Source organism: Ischnura elegans, chromosome 3, assembly GCF_921293095.1.
Source record: "Ischnura elegans chromosome 3, ioIscEleg1.1, whole genome shotgun sequence".
Classification (NCBI taxonomy): Eukaryota; Metazoa; Arthropoda; class Insecta; order Odonata; family Coenagrionidae; genus Ischnura; species Ischnura elegans.
The window spans coordinates 111,853,926-111,876,768 of record NC_060248.1 but is presented as its reverse complement, the minus strand read 5'-3'; the positions used below and the strand labels follow the sequence as shown (position 1 = coordinate 111,876,768).

Genomic DNA, 22,843 nt, shown 5'->3' with positions numbered 1-22,843 from the left:
TCTGTTGTAAAGGCAACGTGTTTAGTTTAGCTTCATTCACTTGATTGTGAGTATGCATTTGAAATTCTTGGTAAGTCAAAGAAGTATTTGAAATAAAATATGGTCAATATTACCATGGGGCCAATATGGGACCACATAGTTATTTTATATGAATAAAAATGTCTTCAAATTAAAGTATCACTTTGAAAGTAATAATAAAAGAAGTTTTTGGCAAAGAAGCACAATAACCATAGCTCAAAAATACATAAATATGTATACCAAAGTTCTATCTTAGGGAGTTTCCTACCTTATCAACATTTTTACTCATACCAACCACATGATCAAAGATTGGAATTCCAAATTCAGAGGCTTCAATCCAGGAAACTTACTCATGAAGGCATGAGGGCATCACATAATAAACTCATAATCAGATTAAGTCGATGGATAAAAAGTCCTTACCTATTAATGGGGTCTCATCATACAAGGATCTCTGTCTTATTTCTCGAAGAAATGAATTCTTAGTAGATCCAGGAGATTGTATTTCCATTATCTTCTCAGCAGCCTGCTTCCACCTAAAAATTAAACAGGCACATAATTATTTGGTTGGGTTAAACACAATGTAAATACCATATAATGGTAATGACTTGATGAAAAAAACGGAGAAATAAGAAAAAAATTAATAACAGCAAAAAGAAAAAAGAAACTCAAGTTAAAGTATACATGTTAATGGATGTATACTCAGAATGTGATGAGTGTTTACTAATTACCATAGTAGCTCGTCTACCAGGTATTTGCACAGTTTTCCCTTCCTTTAGAACACAGTTTTGCCAGCACTGTAACACGCAACTTTAGGGCATAAAATTTTAACAATAAGAGTTGGATAAATATGGTAGATGACCTGGAAGACAAGCTGCCTCAAGGTGACAATGGCGGAAGGATCCATTTTAATACCAATTTCCTCGATTTGTGGCAGTAATAATCAGACCAGTCTCAGCTATAACATTTATTACATATTTACTTATTAGACCAATGAATTGCCATACAGAAAATTCCGAGCCATGACTATTCTCAAATTTTCAGACAAGTTCTCAAGCAACTATGTATTGATGAATTTATTCAAAGTCATTCGAGAACTTGAGGTGAAGCCTGGTGACTGGCACTGGGGGTAAATTGATACCATATGACTTTTATTATGACATTAAGCTTAAATCAATTGACATAAGCAGACTCAAAAATTTATTTAAGCATTTGATTACTCCACAATTAAGTCATGAGAAAAAATTAAGTGAGTAGCTAAAGGGTGAGGGAAATTTTTTATCAAATAGGAAATTGTTTAAGAAGAAATATTTAAAATAATTTTAATTTATTTAAAACTGTTGTTAGAGAGAAAAGAGGAGATCCAGAGACTATATCAAAAGAAAAAATGTCTTTTAAGAACATTTTTATCTACTTCAAATTCTATCCAAGAAAACGGGCATGGTGAGACCTGCACTAGAGTCAATCATTTTTTTAAACTAAAAGATAATTTTAAATATATACCTCAGGCCTTATATTGTCAGCATATATGTATTAAGATGAAATAATAGCATGATCGTTTCGTATGAACTTCCAGGATACACCAAGAAATGTATGCAGATGAACCTATATTCACAACGCATAAAAGATTGAAAGGCTCCAAAAAGTAGTAAAAACATGAATATGTACATCCAATCAATGAAAATACAATAGAAGTGGTCAAAGTTGACAGAATTTTAGACAGAATATTGGTACAATAAATCCGAAAACTGGCAAAATTAAGAATTTTAGGTTCTAAAAAGGTGGAAGAAATGAATTCAGCACTGTAACACGAAACTTTGGTTTTGGTGGTTGATAGGATCTGGGACATTTAAGGTTTAGGATTTCATACAGGTTAGGTTTAGGTTCTAGGCATACCTTTGATGGTCTTTGGCATGTTGCACAAAGTAACGAATCCACTTTTGCTGATCCTCACAAGAAGTAGTTCTCACAAAAGATATGTCCTCCTTGCCTTCACACATGTTGCCAAGGGAAATTTCTCTGGAAGATGAGCTACCCCCTCGAATAGATGTCTCCTATGAAACATGATAAAATGATTTTAAAAATTCTGCTAAAAGATAACACCAATAAAAAATATGAAGTTCACTCAAACACATATTTGAAAACCAAATGGTCATAATTGATTAAGTCACAGATATACACGCATACTAGGCTTCAAAATTTTTGCTGGAAGGGTGCAAAATTTTACTTTCAAAGCTTTGATATTCTTTTGTATTGATGGATAAGACAACACTAATAACCAACTCAACAGAGAAGAGATCGGGGAAAACCTCTCCTGGCACCCATATCAACACCAAACTCTCAGGGCCTTTACGCAACAGACTAAATAGATATGCTTAAGAGGATGATAGTCCTCTCAGAACTCAGACGAGTCATATTTTGTCATTCTGCATGGTTTACTTACATGTTTAAAACTTAATCTGTCACCTTGATATTTTCATGGCTTATGGAGCTAACCCTAAACAAAATTTAAAAGCATCTCAAATATAAAAATTTTACTCAGAGAAAATCATAAATCAAGATTTTCATATTAAGGACACATACAAATTTGGACAAGGGCATATTTAGAAACCCAAAAATTTCAAGAAGATAAAAGAAGTTATAAACAAGTAATGCATCACAAAAAAGACCATTTGAAAGGGATTGACCAGTTCTGATAATCCAGGACTTTTTCCTTTTGCACTTGTTTGTTTCCCTGTCACTCTTTGCACATAGTAGCAAATGCTATCGGTGAAGTTTTATTCTCTACAGATCACTTTTTTCAAGGACACAAAATTAATACTTTTGCCTTCAATTCTATGCCCACAGATCTTTCACATGACACTGCTCTTTAATTTGATTCGTACATAATCACAATTTTCCAATTAATTTGAAATTCCTCTTTAGTCTCATAACTTTGCAATGACTAATAATTAAGTCCTCTTAAATAGGAAGTATGTATTCCTCTTCTAAAGTCATAGCAATTTCAACAACTTTTCCCGTTTCTTCTTAGGAAGGTTATTTAATTTTCCTGCCTTTTGCTTTTTTTTACTACATACCTGGAAATTCCATGCAGCCCAGGATTTTCTACTTGTTTGGCCGTTTCTTTATACCTAGTACACCTTACGAGCATTGTAATTGTAAACAAAAGTGTGTACTGCTATGATTGCAGGACTCAAATCACAAAAATAACTCATGGTGAAAGAGATTAGCCGATAGGAAAATTGAGTGGAGTGTGCTATGAAACCAATCTTGGTGGTATAATTGGCTAGCAACCCTGACTGGCAGCAGATACAAAACCCTAGGGCGGGCTCGCAGGGTTACACTTCTGGGCTGAAGTCTACAGATAATCCCTTGAAAAAGCGACCAGCATCGGTCGGGAAACGTTGGGGCCACCCAAGAATTGACGTGGCGACATAGCCCAAAAGTTTTTAATCAAAATGACGAGCACCCGCGAAAGTTTTAACGAAGAATATAATACTTACTTTATCCACCGTTATGGACTTGATAGGATCTCGACCTTGGTCGAAGTCCTCCCTCTTTTCCCACAAGTCGAGGTGAAACGCTTGGAGCTGGCCCCAGACACCGCACCAATGGCCCCTTCCCCCTCCCGCCGTGTCCTCGCTTCCCTTCTTTGCCTTCTCGTCGCGCCCAAGGCCTTCCCTCTCCTGGTCCTCTGCCGTGAGCAGAAGCTGGAGAGGCCCCGAGAACACTTCTCTTGATATGCAATCTGGCTGAGCAGCCAGTCGACAGCAGAAATGCCCAAACAGGGGCAGCTGATGTGTGCGATTTCCTGGGGATAACACGGAGAAGAAATTATTTCAAGATGCCAAATTATACACTTTCGCCACCAGACTGTAGCTTTTGACTGAATTTTTACATCGGCAAGGCTGCATGGGCCACAAATTTCAGCATTTTCATGAGATATTTTTAGCAAATCATAGTTTATTATTCCTACTCTGACTCGATTTAAGTAAGAGTAACGTACCGTCACAAGATAACGTAAACAAAATTATGAAATAAAAATTCTTCTTCACTTACCAATACTTTCTAGGTTTAGGTCATGGGTGTGGATACTGTCATGGACTTCTGCGAGACTCAAATGTGCAGAGGCCATCAATTCAAAGTTAGGCCCACTAAAAAAAGAAATATGCCAAATTAATTTACAAATTAACGAAGTGAATAAATGAGATACAACACTAGCAATGCTCTTTTATGAGACTCAGTTGCTTGCATAAAAATATTTTCTTACATTTTTCCAGTTTGAAGTTCATCTTTCAGAGATGCAGCTAATTTCTTTCCAACAGTACGACTAATAGAACTGTGGATTGTCTTCTTGATCTTTCTTGGGGCACTAGCCATAGAAAGATCATCCTGAAGAATGTGACTATATATTTCCAGCTTGAATTCAAAATCAGCAGGGACATGGTTGCTGTAAAATAAATAGAACTTATAATTAAAACTAAGGGCAAACAGAGATAACTATATGCAACAAACCTTAATAAATAATGCTCAATTAAAAAGGAAGATTCAGTGTTTATTTAGAGAAAATATTGGTTACGCAGCTGAATGGTTTATCCTGATTTTCAAAACTCCCGTGCAAATCGAGAAAAAGATTAATTCCATCAGAAAAAATTTTAAGTAGACATTAATGATATAAATTGAATCAAAAGATTTCACTCTTATATATTCAATGCCTTTACCAGATGATGTAAGCTTTAAATTTTTAAGAAGGCATGAATAATTCAATACTTACAAAACTAGTACATCTGGGAATGTCAGGTCTGTTAAGGATCTGTCGACTGGGCACAGCAGGGCTGTGTTGAATATCTCTGTTCCAATTCGCGCAAGGCAGAACACCGCAAACCGGCGGTAGTCTCCCTTGTTCTTGAAGTGGTCGGTGTCTCTCCATATGAGGGGCATACGGAGGTCAGAGAGTGAAACCCTGGCTGTTGAAGCTTGATAGCTGGGCCTAAAAAAAGAGAGGCGATATAACATATTACTCCAGATGCTGAGTGAGACATTAAAACATAATTTTAACGTACACACAAAGGAGAAGAATATAAACATTCAAACTGCCATACTATAGAAGAACTAAGAAGGTGAAATGGATAAACAGCAGGAGCAAAGAGAATGGGTGTAAATAGTCTTCTGAGTACTACTAACTAGTAAAAAGATCATACTACTAAGTCAGCCATGTTGTGAACCATGATGGTCTGATGAAAAACATCATTTGACAACTGGATGGGAAGAATGCCAAAGGAATACCTCAATTTAATTTTATACAATAATTTATCAAGGATTAAGAAGACTCATGTAAATATGAACAGTTTTCTGATTGGAGAGAAAATCTCGGGACTGTTGGTTGACCTTTGGTGAATTTAACAATACGAATAAAAGGGGTGCTTCAGGAAAGAAAGAGACAACAAAGATGATTAGATCATGAAGATTAAATTCTTCATAGTCTGTCCAATGATTGAATACCTTAAGTTTGTGTGCAGCTGTTTCAATCAGGGTTGGCTAGTGAAATGAAACAAAAGTCAAAACTAGTAAAATTTCAATAGTTTCGTTCCAGGAAGCTGAACATAGAAACGAAACGAAAAGTATTATAACCCGGGGAGCTAAACTCAGGGTCAATACGAAATATGCGTCAAAACTACATCCGGTCGAAACTAAACTAAAACTCTGGGACGAAACGAAACGCAGATAATGTTTCGCATTGCAGGGATCACGTGCTTCACCTTCGAACAGTTTAGTTTTGACCAACACACCAAGCTGAATGAAGTAGAGGTTTGGCCTACCACCATTAGATGCATGGGGCACTCATATTTTTACCACTAACAGGAGAACAGTGAATGCAAACTGGCCATTTGACTTTTAAGCTCAATGTTTAACCTGTCTAAACGTATGTCAAACTTAATGGGTCGAAACTATTCCCACTTATCCCCCTCCACTCTACTTCAGGGATTAAAACTTAAGTATGAGCAGCGGAGTTTCAATTAATTTCATTTCGTTCCCGGGAGTAAAGTTTCGTGGTCAGGTCGAAACTGAACTCCTCGGTGATTTTAATTTCGTGCAGGAGCGAAACTAAACCTAGGCCTCTTATTTTTCTTGCCCTCCAGATCAAAATGAAACATTTTCATTTGTCAACCCCGGTTTTAAGCAAGTTAGAGGAAGCCACTGTCAGTTTCATCGGGAAAGGGTTGGAAAGGATGTGGGAGAGGAACTTGGGGTCAACATAATCCTGCTCTAAATGCAAGGCACCAGGAGAGCCACAGCCTCTTTTGATAGCTTAACTGGCGATGGTTTCTCATCAAATCCTCTGCCAACGCCAGGATTTATAAGAACTTTGTTCAAGTAAAGGTCAAGGGGTGGTCATGAAGTATTAGATGCTAGGCTGTTGCCAGAAAAATTATTTCTTGGAAAGTGGGGTTTGGCCGCGGAGGGGGTACATTTAAGGGTGGGGTGGCTTACTTCAGGGGTGATGACTTTTAAAAAATATTGGGGGGGCCCATTGGGTCTTGCCCCAGGAAATTTTATAAATAGTGAGTTTTAAATTTTTTTAGCATTTTAGAAGAGTCATAAGATCAACATCAGAACCCTGAAAACTCAACTCTTGATAACTTGGCACTCCGAGGAAAATCGACAAGCCTGACACATCTTCTCCTCCCCCCCATAACGAATTTTTGAGGGGGCTTGGGCCCCCTCAAGCCCCATGAAGTCGGTGCCACCGGCTTACTTGGAGGTGGTGAACTCATAATGTTATCTCAAAAAAATTTTGGGGGGGAAAGGGTTTGAACAGCCCCTCCCCTTTAACCCTCACTAGCTACACCCTTGGTTGGCAGACTAGTGTGACCACAAGGCGCTGAAGGAGTTGGTCTTTGAAAAAAGGTAGATTTTACCACATTTTTTGCAAAGGAAATTGTTCTCTGTTACACGGAAAAGTGGCTCCACTTGGCAGTAAACTCTTGAGTAGAGGTGGAATTCACATTTTTAACATGGGAATCACAATATCTTCCCACAGAAAGTGTCTGTAAAACAGAGGTGGTCACTTGGGCAGGTTTCCCTGACTCTGACCTGACCGTGCTCTCGACGATAATTGACTTACATTTTGGTTGGGTTGTTGGGATGGCCGTTGGCGCGGACGCCGTCTTCGACCGCGGCGTCCTTCTTGCGTCGCTGCTGCAGCTCTGCCATGTAGGCGGACATTCGCTCGTTGGACGTGAGCAGGTTCTTGGCCGCCTCGAGGCTCTGCGTCTGGTGCTTGCACGCCGCCAGCAGCTTCGTCGTGCCCTCACGCATCTTGATCTCCAAGTCGATCTTCTGCTCCAAATCATACTCCTGCAACATCAAAACATTCTACGTGAACGACGGAAGAACCTTCGAAAACAAAATCACTCTTTCTAAAATTTCGTTGAACATCGACATATGAACTTCAAATAGATCTTCAGCTTGGTTTCGTCCTATATTAAGCTTAAAAATTCACCCCAGCCAAAATACGAAACATGCCCAGCGGGGGGCAGAGGGGGACAACTCCCTCCCCCTAGAAGCGAGAATAAAACAGAAGTTATGAACAAATTTTCCTTTTGAAGAAAAATTATATTAGTATAAGACATGGAACTAAAATAAAAATCATTATTTTTTTCAAGCAAATAATTATAAAAAATTGTTGTCATAATTTCCTTAAAATTTTGGTTTCATTCACCTTTTCTGTGCAAAAAAGTTACAACTTGAACGACCCCAGATAGTTTTGCCTCTCCCCCCAGATTTGATTCTGGGTACGCCCATGATACGAAACACAATTGAAGCCATGATATCCAAAACTTCAAACGTCCACTAGGCAAGAATTTGGGATGAAGGTTTTTTTTCATATGACTTCTTTATGGCTACTGTAGCGGTTTTCTCTCTATCTTATGGAGAAAAGTTGAGGTGACGGATTTGGAAGCTTCGAAGATGGTCACAGAAACAAGGTGGGATATCAAAAGTTGGCTTAGTGAAATTGTGTTGCATTTTGCAATGCACGGCTTCAATCGTGTCCCACTAATTTTCTTGGATAAACGATGAATTAACAGGTTCAAGACTGTGAATGTGATGACACACGCGGAAGCTCACTTTGTAACGAAGGCTATGAACGAATACATAAACAGAAAGTATAACCTGACCTAATCAGTGGGCAGCGACGGCTGGCTCCTCGATAGTTCCTCGAAATGGAAATGATAAACATGATTTTCCAACGAATATTGAAAATCGTGAAAGGTATACGAAAAGCGGCTCGGCTCCACTGCTATGAACGCCTTCGATCAATCCATGGCTCTAGTTTGATACATGAATTCGTACAAGTTGCGTCCCGCTGAAACACTCACGCGAGGGTATATGAAATCGTAAGAGTTAATAAAGTAAAACGGCCTTGACGCATTTATAATAACAGAACACTACAATACCCAAAACCTTTTTCGCGAAATATTGTAAAGTAACTTTAATTCCATTTAGATCTGTAACCTCCTGGAAGTTTGTAAAAGGTTAGAAATTGGATTTCTTTGCTAAACGCGGAAGGTAGATGACTTCTGGAAGGGCTTAACGCTAAGACTTCGAAAAACATGTCACCCGATTAGCTTGGAGTGAACAGCAAAAACAAGAAAATCTGATGATCAATTGGACTTAATGATCACAAAATTATTTCTGACCATATATGGAATCACTGTTGCAACGATTTAACGGAAAAATTTGGAGTTTAATAATATTTCATACAAATACATTAATATTACGTTCGACATCGTCATCACAATTGAAAATTAAAAGAGAAATAATCAGCACTCGAGTTGAATTATTCATTAAACAGTGCCAATATTTGGACACAAATGTACACATTGCTGCTGCATAGTCAATTTAATTTTTTTTTCCAGAGCTCGAAACCAAATGAAAAGAGCCGCTCGCCAGAATTTCCCAATTATATCGAAAATTATAATTATAAAACGCGGTACAGGGGGATTCATTGATCGATAGTGGGTCAAATCCATCGAATATACAGCAATAAGTAGTAAGGGTCGGTAAGAACGAAAAAAAATCAGGAAAGTTACAGTATCCCAACAATTTCATCCTTTACAGTACACAAACGTTCACAGATCCCGCATTATTCAATGATCTATTTCCGCTGAAATGCTATGATGCCGGTCAAGGTAGCCATATGAATCACACAAAAATCATCACCACAGGAAAAGAGATGAATTAAGGCCTGGTGACACGAAACATTAAAGAGTACGAATTATGTGCGAATTCATGAACCAAAGCAGAACAGGTTCTATTTTCAGTTCGATCATTCGTACAGGTTGGATGGTCACGCGGTGAATTAATGAATTATCGCAAAAAATTTAAAACATTAACTTTTATGTGCTAATGTATCTTGTAACCAGGACTCGGAAAGATAATAAAAAAACATAAAGTGGCGAGAAATGATCAGATCACCGGAAAAGGGAAGCACTTTCAAAGAGAAACACCAATGAGAAAAACATTGAAAGGATGGGTTCCTCGACCACTCACCAATAGAATCTCATCGAAGAACTCGAGCGCAAAATTCATTAGGGAAACGATTAATTAACCACGGAGAGGACGTTGGCGGGTTGGAGCAATGATGCTGACGAGACGCCGCGAATCCAAGCGCATTACGAAAATAGCCATCAAAGACGAGGGGCCGCCGAGGACACGACACGGAGCGATAACTTCACGGATGCGAGGAAAACAAGGCACATAGCAACACCACACAACGAGCACACACTTGTGTTGTCTCAAGAGAATTTACGAAGCGAAATAAATCCACTGTGCAAGGAATACTCTTTCGGACAGTGCACACTGACAGACTTAGACACACTGAAGGAAATGTTCCACTCGTTGGTAACGCAAGGAAGTCGGGCAGAGGCAGACGGTGGGCACTTGCTTAGATTAGCCGTCTAATGGAACTACATATTCATCAAAGCCGCGTCAAAAATGAGTTGAGTGCGAAGAAATAGGACTTACTGCAAGCGAGACCGACCCAAGGGCGTACCCAGGACAATAACTAAGCCAAGTTGTGACATTTTAGCATGGAGAAGGTGAATGAAACTAACATTTTAAGAAAATAATAACAGCGCTTTATTAGTTTATGAGATTATTTCAGTGAAAAAATAGTTTTATTTTAGTTAAATATCTTATACTAATACATATTATTTTTCGTGGATTTAAAGAAAATTTATTGAATACTTTCGTTTCAATCCAGTACTGATTTTGCTCAAAGACTTTTGAGATTTTTGTGCTTCTAGGAGAACAGATGGGGCAGCTGCCCCCCCCCCCCCTGCTCCTCGCTGGGTACGTCCATAGACCGACCGACACATTCATCATAAATCGGGTACGTTAATAAAGTTCAGTTAGTACATTTTAAATGATGGACTAGATTTTCCAGGAATTATGATGCCTTTAACTAAGATATTTAAATTTCAAGTCTCGGTTGTATGAAACATGGACACGTTCAAGTAGATGTGTAAATTAATGAACACAAAAATCCACCATGTAACTAACTACCTTAGCTGTACGACTACACGAACAGAAATTAGAGCCTGTTCTAATTTGGTTCATGCATTCGTACATCCACTCTTTCGTTCTAATGCATCGTGTACTCAAGCCTTTAGGTCGACTGAAAAGTACTAAACTCCAACACTTCTTGCTTACATTTGAAAATTTCATGTGGTATAATCAGGACTAGAGGTTTAAATAAAAATGAACTGGGCACACACATCTTTGGAAAAAATAGCGTAAAATTTTCTTAGTTATTGAACTTAAGGATTAGTTACACAATTCAGTCCTACTGACTCTTCCGACGACGAGGCTATGCACGGCTCGTAGAAACCCTTGGTACAGACCTACCTCAATTTACAAGGCAGATTACACGTCGCTGACCGCATCCATCCTTGCAAGAGAGCTAGAGATACGTCACGCTTCCTTTTCGTGACTCTTATCAGCAATGCGGTAAACCTCATGGCTTCGGCATGAATTATTCGCATCAAGGGCACGGCCGGAAAGGGAGTTTGCGCTGAGTTCTAACATCCCCACCGCATGGAGGGTAGTGGCGCTATTCTTGAATCCTAACATAAACCACACATTCGCGGGTGCTCGTCATTATGAATAAAAACTTTTGGGCTATGTCGCCGCATCAATTCTTGGGTGGCCCCAACGTTTCCCGACCGATGCTGGTCGCTTTTTCAAGGGATTCTGAAGAGTTGGGAATTTAAATTCTTTTATATAGGTATCTGTGTCAGGTGGTGGGGGGAGGGGAGCGGGAGGTTGGAGGAGTGGGTTGTTGATTGTTTTTTCTCACTACGGGTTGCCAAGGACGGCTAATTTTAATGCCGGTGTCCCTGTTGAAATTGCTATTTTCTTCTTTGGATATTTCAATGGCTTCTCTGACGAGTCTCTGTTAAAACCTTTTATATACAAGAATTTAAATTCTCAACTCCTCAGAATCCCTTGAGAAAGCGACCAGCATCGGTCGGGAAACGTTGGGACCACCCAAGAATTGACGCGGCGACACAGCCCAAAAGTTTTTATTCATAATAAACCAAGCACTTCATTTAGCTCACCACTGGCATATATTAATAATTCTATTGATCCCGTATTGAACCGGATTACCGTCTTTAACGATGGTTTTAACACCAGGGAAAATCCTCAGAAGTCGAACAATTCTTAGGTTACAATTAGATAGCACGTTCAACTGTAGGGCTTCCGATTTGGATTAAATTTAGAGAGATCTATCAAAAATCAAATTCTATCAAATGGCCGACAGTATAATGAAACTTACAAAAGTTGCGAATAAAATAAGGAACACTGAGTTGCCCTATTCCCTCGATTTAAGCGAAAGGAGAAATACACTCGGACTTTTGGCAAACGGAGTGTAAGCCCTTATAAAGTACAGATTAGCGAGGGTAGACTCAATTGGGAGAATGCCACATAATAAATTCGACTTCATGCGGGATGAGCTGAAAAATAATGGAATGTATACCTTAAATACTATTATAATGACGATTCTACATAGCGTTAACTTTCGCAACTTTTCTTAAATTTCATTCCATTTTTACGTTTGTAAATTCACATTCGTCCCTAGCCTCACAAGCCTGGGCAATTTTACACTTTGCTCTCCATCCGAACCTTTCAGGGTCAAACCTCGATTGTCGTTTTCCCATGCTGACTGGGCGAGAAAGGACTTACCTACAATTAGATCCGTAATGGGAAAATGGAACCGTCCTTTTCTTCGTGAGGTATCAATTCAAAAAGTGCATTTAAAAGTCTAACTTTTCGTGATTTCACGAAAAATTTTCATTAATAATCTCAATGTCGGTTTAATACATTGCGGTAATAATTTATTATGCTGCTCACTGCTGTACCGATTCAATCACGAAGGTATGCATAGTTATGATGTTTGTCTTGGATTCTGCCGAGGTCAACGAACCCATTTATTCGTCTTTCATCTTTTCCATTTCACTTGCATTCATTTTTCCAACATAAATCACTCCTCTTTTTCCCAAAGATTCTTCAAGGTTATCCTTGTTCCCTGCAATGTGTCGCACGCATTGGATGGATATTAATGGGATTGAAGGTAAATCCGAATAGAAATATCTTCAATTCGAAAATAAATACAATCACAAACACAAATAAAGCTCTCTCTTTCTCTGTAGTGATATTTGCGTCTCCTTTACGAATTTACAAAATCTCAAGCATTCACAAAAGTGAGATATCATCATGGAAAAGGGCGAATTCCTTTCCTCCAAGGAATCCACGAAGAACCATCGCACAGGTTATCAGTGATCCAAGAGATCGGAGATAAAAAAATTTCCAACACAGCGAAGAAAAACAAATGAGCGTGTTCCGTATTTACGCAACATGGGCGAGACGTAATCAAGGCGAAGTTATCAAACCGCAAACATCTATCACTGTTTTCTTTGAGGGTAGAAACCAAGCGAGAGGATAAAATCTGCATTCGAAATCGGCTACAACCCGATGAAAGAGAAAATACTGGAATTTAGAGCGAACAAAAATGATCCGGATCATTATTATTTCCAATGAGAACGGACGTGCTTCGACTGTGCCAAAATCCAAGTCAAAAAATCGTTCGACATGCTTCTCATCGTAAATCAAATATGTAAGATCCACAATGTAAATGAATGGTAAAAATAATAACTTATTTTCTAATAATGACCGAAATAGAACAGAGTGAGGGGAATGCGAATGCGTCTACATATTTATTAAATTCTGAAAGGAATCTGGTTGCATGTCAATTGGATAAATTAGGGCGGTAGTAAAAAATACAATGATAATGATAACAATGATTCATTTCCATCAAATTGAGGGACTATCCCACCCTTCCAAAATTTCACAAAAATCGGATCGTAAAAGATTTTGAGTATCTGAGGAGTTGGAAAAATTAAGTTTATTTCCAATAAGTGACTAAATGGAAGATTAGTTTGACTATTATCATTAAGATAATATTATCATTGAATTCTGCGTAGGGATGTCGACTTACAAAAGATTAGGGGGGGGGGGGGCAAACCGGGGATCTTGCCCCGGGAAATTTTATAAGTAGTGATTTTGAGTTTTTTAAGCATTTTAGAAGATTCATATAATCAACATTAGAACCCTGATGATTCAATTCTCGATATCTGGGCACTCCGGGGAAAAATGACAAGCCTGACACATATTTTTCACACACTCATAACGAATTTTTGAGGGGGCTCGGGCCCCCTCAGTCCCCATGGAGTCGGCGCCACTGATTCTGCCTATTACACGGTAGGTATTGCTTGATCCGGTTCCTGCCGAAGGATGAAGATAAACCTGCTGCTCATAACTTTCAAAAGATAAAAGACACTGGAGGAAGGGAGGGAAGCATTTAGATGATTGAAATGGGCACGTATAATATAAATAGTAAAGCCAGCGAGAAAATAACGGCAAGTGAATATATCCCATCCAATTACATGACCCACCATACTTGGGGAATCCTACAAATGAGCCTCATGCAAAGCTGAGGTTCCTGAGGTACCTGAGCTTCATGCAAACGATGAGGGGAAAATAATGGATTAGACACGGAGAAGAGAGCTACCCTTTGTGCTGATTTACATTTATGAATTTCAACTGTCCTAGGTTCCAAGGAATGTAATAATACGCCCAAAGGCGGATAACAAATCACGGGGCGATTACTGCGTGCTGAAGAATGGCGCACGAACAACCGTGAAGCCGCCCCAGGGACGACACGCCAGATGAAAAGAGGCTGCTTGCCTGCCGGGGAAACGATTTCCATACAGTTAACTGAGAAAGCACGTCGCGGATCACGACTTTCTGGGAGTTACGTATTTTTTTCTCTTTAATTTCCGCATCTTCAATTTCCACGATCTTTGGGCGGGATCACGAGAAGCCGGAACTAGTTGAATCCGACCCATCCATGGGCCACCAAAGAATCGCATTTACGCTCTGAAGAAGTATTGAAAGATAGTAAATTTACGATCTACCTTAAAACGTGAATTTCATGGTTTCCTCCGTCAGGTTCTCTGGCATTTATACCCTCCTCGGTCCACGGAATCCATTTTTATCCTCCCAACAACTTGCAGAGAGTAGAAGACAGCATCACCACGGTTACGATATGAGTGATCATTCATCCAAAATTAGTCCACGCCCTACACTTCTTAACTTCGTTTTTTCTGCGTGAACCGGTGCGTGTGGGATGTGACTAGACCTTAGGATACTCGAAGGCGTAGTAGTACCACTCGCGACTAATTACGACGATGAGCGAAAATCAATAAAGAAAACTTGATAAAATATTTGTGTCCCACCAAGAGAACACGTCCATTAATAATTTTTTTTACGACGGTGCTTGATCATCCTAGTTGCATATATGTATACTTGAGCACCTGAGAACCAGAGGAGCATTCGAGTATCCATACGTGTGATTATGAGAAGTTATAGGATTATATCGTTGAAATTTCTAACCCAGTGTGCTCGATGGGTTCATAAACGATAATATTCTTATAATTCGGGGGATTCCACAATAAAGTGTCAGTGCTATAGAATAATTAATACAGCCGACCTTGCTTTAATTTCTGAAGGAACATAAGTAGGGAATAACGTCATGACGTGAATGACGTAAAAACATCAAATATGCAGTGAGAAAATAAAAACAACAGCAGCTCCTTAAAAATATTTATCAGTGAAACTTGGGAAGATTCAGGACGAAATTACGACTCCGCTATGGCGACAGAGTCACAAAACGTAAACAAGGGCGAGTTTCCAACGAGCGCGGAAACAATGCAGAACGCAGCGACAGTGGAAAGTCTTGCGCCTCCGCGGAGGTAAGTTCTTACTGGTTAAAGAAGAAATTTACGACCGGTGAATGAGCCAACGATCACGAAACGTATAAGAGCGAGGATACGGCAGGACTTTCACGTCAGAAAGCACCTTTGAGGTCGGCCGCCTACTTTGGTCGAGTGGATGCAAAAGCGGAACGAAGCGATGCCCACGGAGCTCTTCGCCGACCGATAAGATCTTTTCGCAAGGGACACGAGCCACAGTCGCCGAAGCCACGGCGGGCAGATCGAGCGCCACTTATGCAATGCCACACTGAGCACATTGGCGGGAATATGGGTGCTCTCGTGAGCTATGGCAAGGGACTGAGGAATAGCCACAGGCTGGAAAGAGAGAAAAATAATCATTGCAAAAGGAAGCATTACACCCTCTCGGACTGCCGCATTTTGTCATTCGTATCAACGAATTACTGTTTAAAAACGGAGGTGTTCATCAGTCGATTTTTCGGGAAGAGAGGGTAGGAATTCATCAACGTTTCTCCACATCTCGAATATAAAACTATCACATATGAGAAAATATTGAATTTATAATATAATTATTAAACATGACATGCATAAAATGTCACCTTCTCAACACTAAATGTTGTTATTATTTTGTATATTGTAGTAGTGGTGTTTGCATATTTAATAATAGTAAGCATTTCAGTGCAGTTTTTCTGCTGTTAACTTTTAAGAAAGTATGCAGATGAATATGATTTCGAAAACACCTCGCAGCCTTCAGCCGCATTTAGCCTTTTAATTGTGAAAATTGTACTAATTTATTTTAAAATTTTCACTATATTAGTTCGAAATTGTTGATTTTTCTATTCATTTTGATCAAATAATGTATATTGTTTTTTATTCTTAAGGGATAGGCCCAGGACAATTTATATATTTCATTCATTCATTCATAAAAATGCTGATCAAGGTCTACACTTTAAAATCTGAAAATTTTATGATGATAGCATAAAGTCAATTGAATAAGTTGATCACTTGGTCCTTTTCACACACTTTATTTGGTACACCTTGACCGGTTAGAATATTCCCGCGTTATTTTCTTGAGGAAAAGTGAGTGGAATAGACAAAGTGACCAACTTATTTAATTAACCAGGAGAGAATTCCATAAAGTAAGCTCATACTCAATTGATTATTGCTCAATTTTAAACCGAGTCATTCTTCGCGAAAAAGTTCAAACGAGCGAGAGTAATGCGTTCTCTTACGGCTCTCCTTTCAGCGAATAAGAAAATAATTTTATTCTCCACTCAAGAAAAAGTTCGTAATTATTCAAAATCGGGATTTACTTAACTGGAATTTTCTGCTTAACAGCTACATATAAAGCTACAGCTTAAACAATTATTACACATAGCTAAGGGGGCTATTTGAGATTTAATATACGTCGCTCTTCTGCCTTCTATTACTTAAACAATGCTAATCAAAATAGGACTCAAATTATAAAAAATATTCCAGAAGAGGTGTATTTCAAGCTTACCGCGTGAACGGCGGAGAACTGGAGAAAAATCCCCTGAACCGGGAATCGAACCAAACACTTTACGCAATGCCTAATGCAGGTCCTTCGACCGATTTCCGATGCAGGGGATTTTTTTCCACGGCAATTAATGTAGACTATTTCTGATATTTTGAGATAAGTTTACAAGTCACACACAAAGTTTAAAAAATTACATACCCATATTAACGTAAGTATTGGATGAATACCGCCCACAAGCACATTTAAAATGCTTTTCGTCTCAATTAGTTGGAGAAAACTCAAGGTAATTCCTTTCTCGTATTATATTATTGTGGACATGTCCCAAGAAATCGGCTGTCCCTACTATCCTAGCCCCGATAACCGGAGTCTTCAGTAATTGAAATAAATATCGCCTTTTCCCACAGTCTGTTAACACTTATGAGCCAAATTTATGCAAGGGAAACTCTTCTCTCTGGGCAATGACCGGCACTTGATGACAGTGCAACGTCCTTCTTTCACAGTCTCACGGACATGTGCAGGAAAAACGATGAAGCGAATAAATTACGCGACCACCTCATCGAAGCCGAGCGACAGGTAGACACTTCTCCTCTCCAGATCAGGTGATATCGCCGCCGCGCAACAACCCACTGACTTTTCCGCTGACTCGTCCCCCCCGACGCCATCGCTGCACACCGGACATGCACCTCCTAATCTCGCCACGCGCCCCAAACAGTTTCCGGCCTCTCCTCTCATCTCCGTCCACTTCCTCGCATCCCAAGCGAGTCGGGAGGCGATGAATGCTCCGTCACACACGGCCAGCGTGCGATGGCCTCTTCGCCGTTGCTAAGCAAGCCTTGTTTGAAGACTCGATCGATCGAAACCATCGTCGACGGCTTTGACCATTCAACAATGAGCTTAAATAAAATGGAATAATAAACTCCGAAGATCCAAGCGCGATGGAGTGGAACTTGTTCCATATTGAAATAAACACTTGCAATTTTCCACGATTATAAAATTTATTCTCACCTAGGTTTTGATGTTACTACATCACCTTAAAGGTATACAAATTGAAGATGATGTAGTGACAATAATATGGTGGTTAAATGGCTCACTATACTTTATTTATTTTAATACACATAACATTTATATTGCTCATTGGGTGACATTTCTTGTTTTTATATCTCCGTCGTACCTACTATCCTCCTTCACTAGTGTGCGGTATTGAACTAGTAGAAGTTATGTGGTCTAAATCTGAAGCGAACGCAGCTGAACTCATTGTCAGTGTAAATATCCAATCATTTCAATTAGTACTATTGTATTTTTACTTTATTTATTACTTTATTTTTAAGTTAAGTAAGTTACTACATAACCCTGAGGATGGTGTAGTAAGATGAAAACCTACGTCTGAATACATTTTATAATCGTGGAAATTTTCAAGAGTTTGTTTCAAAATGGAATAACGATCGCCGCACACGGAATCAGATCGGGATCTCCGAACAAGACCGACAACCATGTATTTTCAATGGGAAAATGAGCGAAATTCAAATAACAGGATGGTGCTTTTACGTTGTGAATCATTTCATCTGTAATTTAGCGTCCCATGATTTTATTATCCGGATTACCTTTCAACCTGAATTATGAGGGCTGCTAGAAAGTTTGAAGAAGGGGAGGAGGAATAGCCACAAGGCGATATCCCCTCCACTGGTGAAACAAGCATTGTGTACTGTCAGTGCCATTTATCCATAAGGTATTGTTTTCGAATTTCAACTGTGGACGGCCTGTCAAAGGCTTGGATATTTACACTGAGTTCATCTGCATTCCCTTCAGATTTAGATCATATAACTTCTACAAGTTCAATACCATAAACCAGTGAAGAAGGATAGCAGGTATGACGGAGATACAAAAACAATAAATGTCACCCAATAAGGAATATGAAAGGGAAATATATAATGAAACTCGTAAACTGAGCTACTAGAATTGATTGCATAAAGGATAGGTTCGTAAGTTGAGCAAACACCTAGATTGCGTTCTTCACGATTGGCTGTTAAGGAACGTGTCCTTGCGAAACATCACCTCGTAACTCGCGACTCTCAACTTGATTAAAAACTTCACAGGTCTTCGACCTGGCCTAAAATATTGAGCGAATTCTGCTCTAGAAGAATGACATACATTCTTCTATCTACCAACTGAGGGCTTTAAACAATCACTCAGGAGAGATGAACATTAAATAAATATTTAAAAAAATATATATTTTAAAAATAAGAACGCAAAATATAGTAAAACGTATAAAACTCAACAATTTTAACATTTATTACCATACATATTATTATAAAATTATAATTTATAACCCCTTCAAAAATAAAACTATCAAATACTATGCAGCAGAAAAATGAATTTTGAGAAATGGAAGTTAGTAGAAAAGTGCCTTAAAGTTCAACTCGTCCCCATATTAAAGAAGATCCACTTCTCGTCATCCTTTCGCATCAACTGTTCAAATGGGACAATGTCTAAAAGAGGAGAAAAAAAATAATTCAGCCTTCCTTAGGAAAATAAAGAACCTCCCAGATGACACTTGAAACTCAATTTTCGCAGCCTTCTCATTTTTGGTTCTCAACCACTCCACTTTATTAGTCCCCGTTTACGACTTCACGATTCGTCCCTCAAAGTCGAGCTTCACGCACCACCCACGACACCTGAGTTCATATCGGGAGGAGAGGGTAGATATTTTATTCCTCCGAGTCGAGCCTAAGGTGAGACGACTAAGAAGGATATCCAGGGATCAATGACTCCTCACCCGAGTCTTTAATTCGCTTGAGAACAGTCAAGAACGGAATCAAGCCGAGTATAGATTAAAACAAACATGGTCATGCATCCGAAATAAAAAATAGAAAAAAATACGAACTTGTAAGATTCAGTTGATGCGTTACAAATACAGGAGGAGTAATCTCAAACAAGACTCATGATCGCGGAACATACCACCGAGAAACAGCATTAATGGAAGAGATAAACCCGCTTCAAAGACTGAAAATTACTACCAGTGCAGGTGCAGTTATGGAACAAAAGCATTAAAATGAAGAACGATGCCGATAAGTAACATTTAGTAAGAAGCTAACAAGTTCACCGATATTCCACTGCACAAGCTTCAGTAGTACCTTCATAATCCAAAGAGCACTCATGGATTTTCCAGTCATAAGTTTCAGATTTAATAATCTTCACAATAACCACAGACGAAAATTTAATTTTAACAAATTCTATTCCATTTTCATTTCGAACGACTTTATCAAACTCTTCAAAAGACTTCCATTGAAAGGAACTAAAATCTTGTGGCACACTGGAAATGCAGTCTTAGCCACGAACGCCATCTTACTTGAACAAATTCATTTGATTTGAACGCAGTCGTATTAAAGAAATTCCTACGCATGAAGAGAAGAACTAGTAGTTTTTAAAAAAAATGTAAGACAATTGAGAATACTAAACTACGATATTGATTCTTGAATTTAACTTAACTAAAAGCGTAATTTGAAAAAGAGGCTCTCTCGGCGAATAGCGAATTCACAGCGACCTCTGAAATATCCACCAAAATAAAATTCCCTGAATTTCCAGGCATTCTCTACAGTATTCGCAATTTTCTAGATGGCCTTATAATATATATTTGACTGAATACTAATCCTCAGAGGAGATAAAAATGAGGCTGCGCCAAAATTTCAATGCAAGATGCTTAAAATGTAATAATTAATTTTGAAATAAAGAGGTTTCAAAGTATTTAAATATACGAAATTGAAAAATAAAAAGTTAAAAAAATATTACTTTCACTTATCCACGATAATTTAAATGCATAAAACGAGTTTCGGCCATCATCTGGTACATAAAATAATTACGGAAAAGTGCAACTACCTTTTATTTCAAAATGTGGAACTTCCATACGTCACGCCTGAATCGATTGAATGTATTAACTTAATCACGAAATCAAAATACATTCGAACACTTACGGAGCATCTTCTGAATGACATGCAGGAAATGAGATGTTCACGCCACAAAGATATACCAAGGCGTTAGAGACCGCGGGTACATCTTCACTCGTTATTTTTAACCAAAAATTATTTTTCAGACTATTTTTCCATTTTCCAGCACATTTATATGAGTTTACATACACAATAAAATTCCATGAATTTCCAGATTTTTCAGTGGATGGAATTGAATGCAAGAACTTGATCTAATTGGATGCAAGGAAGATAATCAGATAAACGGGCCACTGCAATGGAGAGGCAGCGTCGTGTTCCTCTTCCACTTTCTTCCCCTAGCACGACCTGAAAAAATAGGCTACGCACATTCCCCTACGCATGCATACTGACATGGAGTAATACTAGCGAAACCTTGGTACCTCAATTCCGGAAGCCAGCGCAGAAACTCCACGGAACCCTCATAAAGCGAAGAAATCGATTCATAGCGTGAAAATGGGGACCATGTCGCCGAAACATTAATGTCCACAAAAGGGCTGAATATCCAAAAATCAAGATGGAAAAAAATATCAGCTTTAAGAGACGAAAGAGCGGGGTGATAGTGAATCATTATGATTATCACATTACGAGCCCTCGTAATTAGGCTTGAGTGGCAGGTGTTCAGGCACGGAAAGGGCAACAGAAGGATTGATTAGGAATAAAATACAATAGTGCTCAACAAATTGAACAGTAACATTGGGCAATAAATAAATTGCACAATAAATAAATAATTTAAAAAATAGGTTAGCATTCGAAAGTTACTTTCTCAAGTTTATTTCATAACTACATAAGTTTCCATGCTATTTGACCTAATAAAAGTACTAATAAATACCTCTAAACTCGTACCTAATAAAAGTACTTGCACTTGTACCACAAAATTTCATCATAAAAAATCAAACAACCAGAATACAAAATTAATATGAATGAAAAGTAAACGTTCCAGCGCCCTCAGTAACCCTTGTCTCCGTCGCAGGACGCCAGACCCCCCTCTCTGCCCCTCCCCCACCCCTCGTCCACATGGAGACGAAAGTCTCTCGCCCAAGAGGGGGTGGAAGTACACAAAGCCGCGTTTCTCGTTATTTTTAAATTCTGCCAGCCCCTCGTCACGCTTAAAGACGGAAGCGAGTCCTTTATATCCTGCCTCAACAAGAAAACACAACCCACCCTCCAATTTTTTTATAACGACCTCGAAACTTGTACCGAGGTGACTTTCGTCCTCGGAAGCGAAAAACCATGGCGCCACACCCCTCTGGTCCCCACCCCATTCCTGCCTCTTAAAACGACCGAAATTACCGAAGCGAAAATCAAATAAGAATAGAAACTTCCAAAAAAAATAGGGGAGAAGCAGAAGAAGGAAGTGGATTTTAAAATGCGCAGCAGCAGCAGTAAGCAAAAAAGCAAAGGGGTACACAACGGATTTTTTTTGGGCTCATGCTGCTCAAAGCCAAAATGTAAAGTTTAAGAGATGATGTCAGTTCAAGGTGAAACCCAGTCGACAAAATGCGGAGGAAGGTTACAGCCCATGGAAGGACGAACACAGAGCTCTCTCGAAAAGGATATGGGGGGTCGTGAGGTCTTAAGATCCTCGACGCCCAAGGAAAAGGTTTAGGATAAGATTACAGTCTACTTAATAATGAAGGTATTTAACGTAACTCATAAAAAAGTTTACCGGCTCATTTTTCAAAGGCGACGGAGATCAAAATCAAATTTCATTTATTTCCTCGCCTTGCAATATTCTAGGAAACCACCGTAAACTAGATGGCGGCGAACCTTGGCCCCGAACAATAAAGGACTTAAATGAATTTTATGCGGAACTTCGTTAAAGCGTTTAATTTTTATGGAAATAATTAATCCAAATTTTTTAACGATTATAAAATTTATTATGACCTAGGTTTCAATTTTACTATTCAATATTTGGACTTTGACGGTGATGTGTAAAATTGAAACCTCGATCGTAATAAATTTTATAACCGTTTTAAATTGCAAAGTATTTATTA

At 38.8% G+C, this 22,843-nt stretch overlaps 1 protein-coding gene across 5 annotated transcripts in view; it reads right to left on the bottom strand.

Moving 5' to 3' along the window:
• LOC124156362 (rhotekin-like) overlaps positions 1 to 22,843 on the bottom strand; it is a 585,015-nt gene that overhangs the window by 2,395 nt on the left and 559,777 nt on the right. For 4 of the 5 annotated variants that reach the window (XM_046530887.1, XM_046530888.1, XM_046530885.1 and 1 more), the window contains exons 2-8: positions 7,142 to 7,374; positions 4,790 to 5,005; positions 4,286 to 4,465; positions 4,075 to 4,169; positions 3,519 to 3,826; positions 1,912 to 2,069; positions 439 to 551 (exon numbers count right to left, since the gene is read on the bottom strand). In XM_046530887.1, the coding sequence (XP_046386843.1) occupies positions 439 to 551; positions 1,912 to 2,069; positions 3,519 to 3,826; positions 4,075 to 4,169; positions 4,286 to 4,465; positions 4,790 to 5,005; positions 7,142 to 7,374 (1,303 nt within the window). Of the gene's footprint in view, positions 1 to 438; positions 552 to 1,911; positions 2,070 to 3,518; positions 3,827 to 4,074; positions 4,170 to 4,285; positions 4,466 to 4,789; positions 5,006 to 7,141; positions 7,375 to 9,570; positions 9,915 to 22,843 lie in introns of those variants that run through there. The other variant, XM_046530890.1, reaches the window with a different exon arrangement.